At 47.0% G+C, this 12,337-nt stretch overlaps 1 protein-coding gene across 2 annotated transcripts in view; it reads left to right on the forward strand.

Moving 5' to 3' along the window:
- Positions 1-278: 278 nt before the first annotated feature.
- Positions 279-12,337, forward strand: part of miga1 (mitoguardin 1) — a 121,341-nt gene continuing 109,282 nt past the window's right edge. Inside the window, exons 1-2 of one of the 2 annotated variants that reach the window (XM_078218967.1) lie at positions 279-441; positions 8,853-9,042. In XM_078218967.1, coding sequence (XP_078075093.1) covers positions 328-441; positions 8,853-9,042 — 304 coding nt within the window. In that variant the 5' untranslated portion in view covers positions 279-327. The remainder of the gene's footprint in view (positions 442-8,852; positions 9,043-12,337) is intronic. The other variant, XM_078218966.1, reaches the window with a different exon arrangement.

Consider the following 12,337-nt stretch of genomic DNA (forward strand, 5'->3'; position numbering starts at 1 on the left):
CTAATGCGTCTGGAAGAATCCAGCTTGTAATACGCGCATCCCTCCCATCAGAGGCTAAATCATTTCAACCCTCCCTTTTATTTCTCTCTCTGTTGCACCGACAGAAAACTGAGGCTGAGCAATATTCAGGTAGGGCTCTGCAGAAAGAAAACTGCATCAATATTTATCCCTGAATCCCTGGCAGGGGAATGTCAATATCTTTAATGCAAACCAAACATTGTCCGGCTGATTTATTTCTCCTTGAATAACGTGGGTTTTTTCCCCCCCTGCAGTTGCTCCTTTCACAGGTCGGCTAGTTGGCTGAAGGGGGAATGGAAAGTCGAAGATATGCAAGATCTACCTGAGGACCCCATTAAGGATCCTGCAGCAGCGAGGCAACTCAAGAACCTGGCCCTGCGAGCGCTTGATCTGCCTGTGTCTCTGTATAACACTCTGCCCGAGGTCAGGCTGCTTTACCTCTCCTATTGAATGTGTTCTTCTAAAACTGGGAAAAAGGCGACCCCCCCCCCCCCGCCCCCATCTTATATTCAGATTTTACAAAGGGATGGGAGGGGGGAGGGAGGGGAGTGTGTCAGTATTTACATGGGGTCTCTGGGAGTGTGTCAGTATTTACATGGGGTTCCCGGGTGTGTGTCAGTATTTACATGGGGTTCCCGGGTGTGTGTCAGTATTTACATGGAGTCTCGGAGTGTGTCAGTATTTACATGAGATCTCTGAGAATGTGTCAGTATTTACATGAGGTCTCTGAGAATGTGTCAGTATTTACATGGAGTCCCCTGGATTGTGTCAGTATTTACGTGGTGTCTCTGGGAGTGTGTCAGTATTTTCATGGGGTCTCTGGGAGTGTGTCAGTATTTGCATGGAGTTTGCGGGTTTGCGTCAGTATTTACATGGGATCTCTGGGAGTGTGTCAGTATTTTCATGGAGTTTCCGTGAGTGAAGATTGGAGGTTAGCGAATGTTGTCCCATTGTTTAAGAAGGGGAACAGAGACTTCCCCGGGAATTATAGACCGGTGAGTCTCACTTCTGTTGTCGGCAAGATGTTGGAAAAAATTATAAGGGATAGGATTTATAGTTATTTGGAGAGTAATGAATTGATAGGTGATAGTCAGCATGGTTTTGTGGCAGGTAGGTCGTGCCTTACTAACCTTATTGAGTTTTTTGAGAAAGTGACCAAGGAGGTGGATGGGGGCAAGGCAGTGGACGTGGTATATATGGATTTTAGTAAGGCGTTTGATAAGGTTCACCATGGTAGGCTTCTGCAGAAAATGCAGATGTATGGGATTGGGGGTGATCTAGGAAATTGGATCAGGAATTGGCTAGCGGATAGGAAACAGAGGGTGGTGGTTGATAGTAAATATTCATCATGGAGTGCGGTTACAAGTGGTGTACCTCAGGGATCTGTTTTGGGGCCACTGCTGTTTGTAATATTTATTAATGATCTGGATGAGGGTATAGTTGGGTGGATTAGCAAATTTGCTGATGACACCAAAGTCGGTGGTGTGGTAGACAGTGAGGAAGGGTGTCGTAGTTTGCAGGAAGACTTAGACAGGTTGCAAAGTTGGGCCGAGAGGTGGCGGATGGAGTTTAATGCGGAGAAGTGTGAGGTAATTCACTTTGGTAGGAATAACAGATGTGTTGAGTATAGGGCTAACGGGAGGACTTTGAATAGTGTGGAGGAGCAGAGGGATCTAGGTGTATGTGTGCATAGATCCCTGAAAGTTGGGAATCAAGTAGATAAGGTTGTTAAGAAGGCATATGGTGTCTTGGCGTTTATTGGTAGGGGGATTGAATTTAGGAGTCGTAGCGTTATGTTGCAACTGTACACAACTCTGGTGCGGCCGCACTTGGAGTACTGTGTGCAGTTCTGGTCCCCACATTACAGGAAGGATGTGGAGGCTTTGGAGAGGGTGCAGAGGAGGTTTACCAGGATGTTGCCTGGTATGGAGGGGAGATCCTATGAGGAGAGGCTGAGGGATTTGGGATTGTTTTCGCTGGAAAGGCGGCGGCTAAGAGGGGATCTTATTGAAACATATAAGATGATTAGAGGTTTAGATAGGGTGGATAGTGATAGCCTTTTTCCTCTGATGGAGAAATCCAGCACGAGGGGGCATGGCTTTAAATTGAGGGGGGGTAGTTATAGAACCGATGTCAGGGGTAGGTTCTTTACCCAGAGGGTGGTGAGGGATTGGAATGCCCTGCCAGCATCAGTAGTAAATGCGCCTAGCTTGGGGGCGTTTAAGAGATCCGTAGATAGGTTCATGGACGAAAAGAAATTGGTTTAGGTTGGAGGGTCACAGTTTTTTTTTTTTTTTTAACTGGTCGGTGCAACATCGTGGGCCGAAGGGCCTGTTCTGCGCTGTAATGTTCTATGTTCTATGTGTCAGTGTTTATATGAGGTTGTGGGGAGTATGTCAGTATTTACAGAGCGTCCTGGTGAGTGTGCCAGTATTTACAGCGGGATCCCGAGGAGAGTGTCAGTATTTACGCGGGATCCCTGTCTGTATGTCAGTATATACATGGGGTCTCTGGGAGTGTGTCAGTATATACATGGGGTCTCTGGGAGTGTGTCAGTATATACATGGGGTCTCTGGGAGTGTGTCAATATTTACATGGGGTCTCTGGGAGTGTGTCAATATTTACATGGGGTCTCTGGTAGTGTGTCAATATTTACATGGGATCCCTGGGAATGTGTCAGTACTTACATGGGATCCCTGGGAATGTGTCAGTATTTACATGGGATCCCTGGGAGTGTGTCAGTATTTACATGGGGTCCCTGGGAGTGTGCCAGTATTTACATGCGGTCTCTGGGAGTGTGTCAGTATTTACATGGGGTTCACAGGGGTGTGTCAGTGTTTACATGGGGTCTCTGGGAGTGTGTCAGTATTTACATGGGGTTCACAGGGGTGTGTCAGTATTTACATGGGGTCTCTGGGAGTGTGTCAGTATTTACATGGGGTTCACAGGGGTGTGCCAGTATTTACATGCGGTCTCTGGGAGTGTGTCAGTATTTACATGGGGTTCACAGGGGTGTGTCAGTGTTTACATGGGATCTCTGGGAGTGTGTCAGTATTTACATGGAGTTCACAGGGGTGTGTCAGTGTTTACATGGGGTCTCTGGGAGTGTGTCAGTATTTGTGGAGTGAGAAAACATAGAGAAGTTTTAAGACCACTTGTGGAATGTATTAATTTTCAAGTGTTTCCATGAACTGCATTGGCTGTGAGATTATACCATTGAACAGTAAAGTTTTTATATTCATTCATGGGATGTGGGTGATGTGCCTGTTTATTTGTCTGTTCCTAGTTGCCCTGAGAAATTTGCCCTTGAAATATAACAGTCTTTGTGTGATGGTGCTCCATGATGCTAATGATATTAGGAAGGCAATTGCGTAACTCTGACCTGCCACTGATGAAAGAATAGTGAGATACACCCAAGTCAGGATGGTATGTAAATTGGAGGTGAACATGGAGAAGACAGTGTTCCTACAACATTGCTTCTTTTGTTCTTCATGGTGTTAATTTTAAAGTTTATTTATTAGTGTCACTAGTAGGTTCACATTAACACTGCAATGAAGTCACTGTGAAAATCCGCTAGTAGCCACACTCTGGTGCCTGTTCGGGTACACTGAGGGAGAATTTAGCATGGCCAATGCACCTAACCAGCACACCTTTCGGAATGTGGGAGGAAACCAGAGCACCCGGAGGAAACCCATGCAGACACGGGGAGAACGTGCAGGCTCCGCGCAGCTGGCAATCGAACCCGGGTCCCTGACGCTGAGGCAGCAGTGCTAATCACTGTGCCACCGTGTACTCGAGCTCGGGAGCTCAGTTTGCACATGAAGAATAACACCAAGTGCACAGGATTCAATCCTCATTCTGGCTGGGGTAGACCAGGGGCCTATCTCCATGCTCTGCTCTCTCGTAAGATCACAGCACAAACATTGGTTTGACAACCCTCGATTGAGGATTCTTCTACCCGAAGAGAAGAGGAGCTGGGGACAGGGAAGAAAGAACAAAGGCCCGTGAGAGGTTGGAAGGCAGGATGGATTGAATGCAACGGGCTGATGATACATGGTGGGATTATATGAAAGTCACCTTGTTAAGTTACTGCAGTGTAATCGTGTAGACCATGTGTACTGAAGCCACAGTACAGCACTGGTACAACCAGGTGTCCACTGAGCCCAGTGTGTGGTGGGTGATATTTCCCATGGCAATAATCTTTCTGGAAGGGTTGGGTGTGAAGGGAAAACAAGATCTCCTGGATTTCAAAATGACAGTCCTGGTGCTGGAAGTTGGGAACTAAGTCAACCCAAGCGCTCCCATTCCTTAACCAGATAGATTTGCAGGGCTCGGTCTCGGCCACTTGTGGAGCAGACCTATCCTTGGGAACTTTGGTTCTGCTCCATTGGTTGTTGCTGTGCCTGTACATTAAGGTGTGAATCACCCAACTAATTCTGCAGTTGTGCAAAGTTCTGGTTAGACTCCATCTGGAGGACTACGTTGAGTTTCAGCCGCTGCACCTCAGAAAGGACTTGTTGGTTTTAGATGCGTACAGCACAGATTCATCTGAATAACACACGGACTAAAAGAGTGAAATGATGATAATTTAAATTAGGTGACACGAAGCCTGAAGGAGGAAGGGAAGATCTGGGGTGTTGGGACGAAATTCCTCACCAACTGGCTGTTATGAGATTTTGGAAACCAATGAGATAAAGTGGGAGAGGGGGAGTTTGGCCTTTCAACACAACCGAGATGTGGGGAAGAGGTGGAGTGCAGAGTGCAGAATAGTAATTTTTATTCAAGTCATGGGATGTGAACATTGCTGGTGAGTTCAGCATTTATTCCAATCCTTGAGAAGGTGGTGGTAAGCTTCCTTTTTGAAGTACCGCAGTCCATGAGGAGTAGGTGATTCTAGGGAGAGAGTTCCAGGGTTTTGACCAAGTGACAGTGAAGGAACGGTCAGGATGGTGAGTGGCTTGGAGGGGAACTTGCAGGTGGTGGTGTTCCCATGAGTTTGCTGTCCTTGTACTTCTAGGTTGTAGAGAGGGAATCATAGAATAGAATCCTTACAGTACAGAAGGAGGCCATTTGGCCCATCGAGTCTGTACCAACCACAATCCCACCCAGGCTCTATTCCTGTAACCCCACATATTTACCCTGCTGATCCTCCTGACACAAAGGGTCAATTTTCCATGGCCAATCAACCTAACCCGCACATCTTTGGACTGTGAGAGAAAACCAGAGCACCCGGAGGAAACCCATGCAGATACAGGGAGAAAGTGCAAACTTCACATAGACTGATCCAAGGCCAGCATTGAACTTGGGTCCCTGGCACTGTGAGGCAGCAGTGCTAACCACTGCACCACCGTGCCACCTAAAGGTTTGCAGTTTCCAGAAGCTTTCATACTTGAATGTTTAACAGCTGCTTTGAAACACATCAAACCAACAAGAATAAATGGAAAATTTAAAAGTGCCTCTTAACTGATGGGAACACTTAATAAAGGATGGCATGGTGAGACAGTGGTTAGCACTGCTGCCTCACAGGGACCCGGGTTCGATTCCGGCTTGGGTCACTATCTGTGTTTTCACGTTCTCCCCATGTCTGCGTGGGTTTCCTCCGGGTGCTCCGGTTTCTTCCCACACTCCAAAGATGTGCAGGTTAGGTGGATTGGCCATGCTAAATTGCCCCTTAGTGTCCCAAGATGTGTAGGTTAGGGGGATTAGTGGGGTAAATATGTGGGGTTACGGGAAAGGGCCTGAGTGGGATGTTCTGTTGGACAGTGCAGACTTGATGGACCGAATGGCCTCCTTCTGCACTGTCTGGATTCTATGATATAAAGGAGTGAAATGAGCAAACACAAAGTCTGGGTGAAATTTGGAAATCTCCTCCTCCAATGCCAATTGATACCCGATCAATTATTGATTTTAAGACTATGATTGATGGATTTTTAACAACCAAAGATATTGAGGGATATCGGGTAAAGCTGGAGCTCGGTTGCAGATCAGCTATGATTTCATTGATTTATTGGAACAGGCTCAAGGAGATAAACGACTTACTCCTGGTCCAATGTTCCTCAACTGTAGCAGCCTGTCAGAGACAACATCTTCCTCACTAAGAACAGAAGATGAGCTCTTGCTTTGCCTGACTGCATCGTGAGTTTCTCCAATGTGTAGTCAAGCCACACAGATCGGGAAGGTCACAGATTCAATGCTGAGTAAAGTCAAAGGAGTCGTTGGTTTGGCACCCATCGGTTTAGTCATCAGCACTGCCATCTCCATCACCAACATCATCTTCACCAACAAGAATCATATAGAATCTTACAGATTTGTGAGTGGCATGGTGGCACGGTGGTTAGCACTGTTGCCTCTCGATGCCAGGGTTCAATTCCGGCCTCGGGTGACTGTGCTGAGTTTGCCTGTTCTCCCTGTGTCTGCGTGGGTTTTTTCCGGGTTCCTCCCACAGTCCTAAAATGTGCAGGTTAGGTGGATTGGCCATGCTAAATTGCCCCTTATTGTCCCAAGATGGATTAGCCATGGTAAATGTGTGGGGTGACAGGGATAGGGCCTGGGTAAGGTGGATTGACCGTGCTAAATTGCCCCTTATTGTCCCAAGATGTATAGGTTAGATGGATTAGCCATGGTAAATGTGTGAAGTCAGTAAGAAGTCTCACAACACCAGGTTAAAGTCCAACAGATTTATTTGGTAGCAAAAGCCACTAGCTTTCGGAGCGCTGCCCCTTCGTCAGGTGAGTGGGAGTTGTGTTCACAAACAGGGCATATAAAGACACAAACTCAATTTACAAAATAATGATTGGAATGCGAGTCTTTACAGGTAATTAAGTCTTAAAGGTACAGACAATGTGAGTGGAGAGAGCGTTAAGCACAGGTTAAAGAGATGTGTATTGTCTCCAGACAGGACAGTTAGTGAGATTTTGCAAGCCCAGACAAGTCGTTATGGGGGTTACAGATAGTGTGAGATGAACCCAAGATCCCGGTTGAGGCCGCCCTCATGTGTGCGGAACTTGGCTATCAGTCTCTGCTCAGCGACTCTGCGCTGTCGTGTGTTGTGAAGGCCGCCTTGGAGAACGCTTACCCGAAGATCAGAGGCCGAATGCCGTGAAATGTGTGAAGTTACAGGGATAAGGCCTGGGTAAGACACACTTTCAGAGAGCAGGTGCAGACCCGATAGGCCGAATGGCCTCCTTCTGCACTGTAGGGATTCTATGATTCTTCTGTAAGAATAGAAGGAGGTCATTCAGTCCATCGTGCCTGTGCCGGCTCTTTTGAAGGAGCTATAAATTAGTCCTATTCCCCTGGTCATTCACCATAGATAGCTGTGCAATTTATTCCCCTTCAAGTATTATTTTTCCAACTCCTTCAGACAAATTTCTATTGAATCAGGCAATGCTTTCTTCATCTCAACAACTTGCTGTGGTTAAGAAAAAATCTCTCATTATCCCTCGCACCATTGACCTTAAATCTTTGTCCTCTGGTTATCGAATCTTCAGTCTGTGCAATCAATTTTTCCTTTTGTCCTCCATCAAAACCTTTCAAACACTTGTATTTTTATAGCACCTTTACTCTAGGGCAGCGTCCCCAGGCGCTTCACAGAGGCATAAGCAGACAAAAGCCAATACTGAGCCAAAGAAAGAGGGCAGATCAAAAGCCTGGGCCTGTAAGGGATTAGAGGGAAAATTCCAATGCGTGGAGCCTATGGAGTCTTGTGTTCTTGTCCCCGGACTATAACAAGAAGCTTTCTCGCAAGTTTGAGTTTTATTTTCTACTATTAGTGTTGTTCACCCAGGAGAATGAGAGGGAGAGAGAGTGAGTATCACCTATCAAGGGTACATTGCATAGCACAACAGGGTCACTGCTGCCTCACAGCGCTCGATCCCCGACTCGGGTCACTGTCTGTGTGGAGTCTGCACATTCTCCTTGTGTCTGCGTGGGTTTCCTCCGGGTGCTCCAGTTTCCTCCCAGTCTGAAAGATGTGCTGGTTAGGTGCATTGGCCGTGCTAAATTCTTCCTCAGTGTACCCGACCAGGCACCGGACTGTGGCGACTAGGGGATTTTCACAGTAAGTTCACAGTAACTTCATTGCAGTAAGCCTACTTGTGACACTAATGAATAATCTTCAGACTTAAACAGTTTCACTCCCAAGAGGCAAGTAAGCCCTGCAAGGAGAAGCGCATCAGTAAATGGCCCCTAAAAACGTATTCCTACTCCTCCGGATCAGGCCATGATTTAATTGTCTGAAAGGCAGAGATGAGAAAGTGTTTGGGAGGGAATTCCAGAGAGTGAGGCCTGAATGAGTGAAGACGTGGCCACCAGCGGTGAGCTGAAGGGAGTGTGGGGGTGCACAGGAGATGTACCGGGATACGACTGACCACTCGCTTTCCTCCAGCAGCAGCGTTTCAGGGCGGTACGGTGGCACAGTGGTTAGCACTGCTGCCTCACAGCTCCAGGTTCGATTCCCAGCTCGGGTCACTGTCTGTGTGGAGTTTGCACGTTCTCCCCATGTCTGCGTGGGTTTCCTCCGGGTGCTCCGGTTTCCTTCCGCAGTCCAAAGATGTGCGGGTTAGGTGCATTGACCATGCCAAATTGACCCTTAGTGTCCCGGGATGCCTCACGTGCACCAGATTAGAGGGATTAGCAGGGTAAATAAGTGGGGTTATGGGAATAGGCCCTGGGTGGGATCATTGTCGGTGCTGACTCAATGGGCCAAATGGCCTCCTTCTGCGCTGTAGGGATTTTATGAGCTTCTATGAGAACCCACCATTAAAATCCCCTGCAAGATTGCATTAGTGAATAAATTAATGGATAAACTGGTTTTCTCTTGCTGCCTGCCTCAGGTAAAGCTCCCTCCTCTGCTGAGGAAACTCTTGCTGATCTCTGTCGTGGGGGCTGCTTCGCTCGCTATTTTGGCTCATCAATTAAAACGAAAGCGTGGGAAGAAGCAGAAGGAGAAGGAGAAGGAGCAGTTGCCATGGGAACAAGAGCTTTTTGTTCCTGAATTTTCCAGGACAGCAGCATCAGAGAAAGGTAACTGTAGACATTTGTTTTTTTTTAATTTTTAGCTGGCTTCATGTTTTCTGCATGAATTCCATTACAACCTATAAATAATTTCTCATCTTGACTTCCCAGAATGTTCTCTTGCAATAGAGCTATGAGGAAGAAGGACAGGTTAAGGCCACTTAGCTTCTCAAGCCTGTTTTGCCGTCCAGTTGGATCACTGGCTGATCTGTGCCTCACCTCAGTTTTATCAAAATTCGTTCAAGGGATGTGGGCCTAGATATTCTTTAATTGCCCTTGGGAACATAGGAAATAGGAGCAAGAGTAAGTTGCCGCTAAGTTAGGTTGCCACACAACCTTCGAAACTCACATATCTGGGGTGGCTGGATCATCTCTGCGTGCAATCACCGACTGAGATTTTCACAGGGACGCCCCATTAGTTGGCCATGAGGCTTCTTACATGTCCACTTAAGAACAGTGGGCAGGTTCTTGGGAGATTTTAAGGCAAATCTGAGGCTTTGGATAGGTTCTTGATTAATAAGGTGATATGGGGTTATGGGGAAAAGGCAGGAGAATGGGATGAGAAAAATATCATCCATGATTGAATGACAGAGCAGACTCGATGGGCCGAGGGGCCTAATTCTGTTCTTATGACTTATGGTCTTTATGGTCTTTCCAGTTTATAAGGAGCAGCAGAATGTAGCTTCGACCCAGAGACTCCCTCTCTCCAATTTAAAAAAAAATTAAACAATGTCTTTTGCAGCCAGATAGTTGATGTAGAAAAGAATCATAGAATCCCTACAGTGCAGAAGAAGGCCATTTGGCCCATTGAGTCTGCACCACAATCCCACCCAGGCCCTATTCCAGTAACCCCACATATTTATCCTGCTAATCCCCTGATATAAGGGTCAATTTAGCATGGCCAATCAACCTAACTCGCACTGTGGGGGGAAACCGGAGCACCCGGAGGAAACCCACGCAGACACGGGGAGAATGTGCAAACTCCACACATATTTGTATATGAAACAAAGGTGTAGTGGGGAGGAACTCCTCCACAGGGTGGCCTGTGGCTGCTCCTGTGCCCAGGCAGGAAGGCTGTGCCTCTCAGCCTACCTGGTGTGCCGGTCCCTGGCCTACCCCCAGGAGGCTCCCTCCAGAACTGGGCTCTGCTACCACCGGGAACCTGGAGATGGACTGGACCATTTCATATGGCCTCTTTGAATTGCCTTTAATTAGGCCATTAATGAGGCTGATTGTCTCAGTGAGCGTGAGTAATCCTGACAGTCCTCATTCCCGCCTCGGCACATGTGGCCCTGAGGAGGGATAGATCTGGAGCCGAAAATCCAGCATTAGGCCTGTGCAATCTGCCTTCATGTTTTAGCCCTTTTAGCCTGATACCATTGTGTGACTCTGCGGTGCTCCCCATCCAAGACCTATATGTCTTTCTTGAGGTGAGGTGGCCAAAAGTGATCGCAGGATGCCTGTAAGACTTGACCAAGGCTATGTGTAACTTTGATTTGATTTATTGTCACATGTATTAGTATACAGTGAAAAGTATTGTTTCTTGCGCGCTATACAGACAAAGCATACTGTTCATAGAGAAGGAAACGAGAGAGTGCAGAATGTAGTGTTACAGTCATAGCTAGGGTGTAGAGAAAGATCAACTTAATGCAAGACAGGTCCATTCAAAAATCTGACAGCAGCAGGGAAGAAGCTGTTCTTGAGTTGGTTGGTACGTGACCTCAGACTTTTGTATCTTTCTCCCGACGTAAGAAGGTGGAAGAGAGAATGTCCGTGGTGCATGGGGTCCATAATTATGCCGGCTGCTTTGCCGAGGCAGCGGGAAGTGCAGACAGAGTCAATGGATGGGAGGCTGGTTTGCGTGATGGATTGGACTACATTCACGACCTTTCGTAGTTCCTTGCGGTCTTGGGCAGAGCAGGAGCCATACCAAGCTGCGATACAACCAGAAAGAATGCTTTCTATGGTGCATCTATAAAAGTTGGTTAGAGCCATAGCTGACATGCCAAATTTCCTGAGTCTTCTGAGAAAGTAGAGGCGTTGGTGGGCTTTCTTAACTATAGTGTCGGCATGGGGGGACCAGGACAGGTTGTTGGTGATCTGGACACCTAAAAATGTGATGCTTTCGACCATTTCTATTTTGTCCCTGTTGATGCAAACTGAAGCATTAATTCCTCACTTATGAATCCCAGGCCCCTTGAGATAAAGGACAGCATTCAAAGTAGCTACCCCACTTTAAACCGATTATCAGGCTGTCTGACTGAAACTTAAATGAACTCTGAGAAAGGAGAGGTCTGTGTGAGGGCACTCACACACAATCACAGAGTTCCTCTCCCAGAAATTCAATTATTAATGCTTAAAGACTGCACGCTGCACTGACTCCATTGCCCAAAACCTTCAATTCATTTCAGGTTGAAAGACAAAACAAAATTGCATTGATGTAGTGCCTTTCCCAACCTGAGGATAAGCCAATGATTTACAACAAATGGACTGTTTCTGATGTGGAGTCACTGTTACAATATTGAAAATCTGGCAGTCAGTTTGAGTGCTGCAAGACTCCCCCAAAAAACAATGAGATGACTTAATGCCGGTTGAGGGATAAATCATAGAATCCCTACAGGGCAGAAGGAAGCTGTTCGGCCCATCGAGCCTGCACCAACATCAATCCCACCCAGCCCCATCCCCGTAACCCTATATTTACCCTGCACATTCCCCTGACACTAAGGGGCAATTCAGCATGGCCAATCAACCTAACCCACACACCTTTGGACTGTGGGAGGAAACCGGAGCACCCGGAGGAAACCCACGCAGACACGGGGAGAATGTGCAAACTCTACACAGACAGTCACCCAAAGCCGGAATTGAACCCTGGGTCTCTGGTGCACGTGAGGCAACAGTGCTAACCACTGGATTTTGAAAGGAGAGGCTGGGCCTTAGTACAGTGTCATGTCAGAAAGACGGTACCTCCAACAGTGCCGCACTCCCTCTGTACTCAGTTTGAACCTTTAACCCAGATGGAATTCAGAGTTGTTGAATATGTCACCACAGAACCAGATGACTTTACGGAACAACCAGATATGTGTTTGGCAAGAATAAGGATTGAAGTGGGTGGTGAACAGATAATAGTTGGGGTTGACCTGTGAAAATGAAATAGCCCTGTTTGAGACCAATGGCCTCTCTCTGTTTTTAAACGTTCTTGAATTGGTATGTCTAACTATCCCTGAGGACGACCATTGCGTTCATTGCCATATGGTAGTTGAAACCTCGATCCCTAAATGGAATTGCAGGTCAAAGGATGTTAAGT

Source organism: Mustelus asterias, chromosome 8 (genome assembly GCF_964213995.1).
Source record: "Mustelus asterias chromosome 8, sMusAst1.hap1.1, whole genome shotgun sequence".
Lineage (NCBI taxonomy): Eukaryota > Metazoa > Chordata > Chondrichthyes > Carcharhiniformes > Triakidae > Mustelus > Mustelus asterias.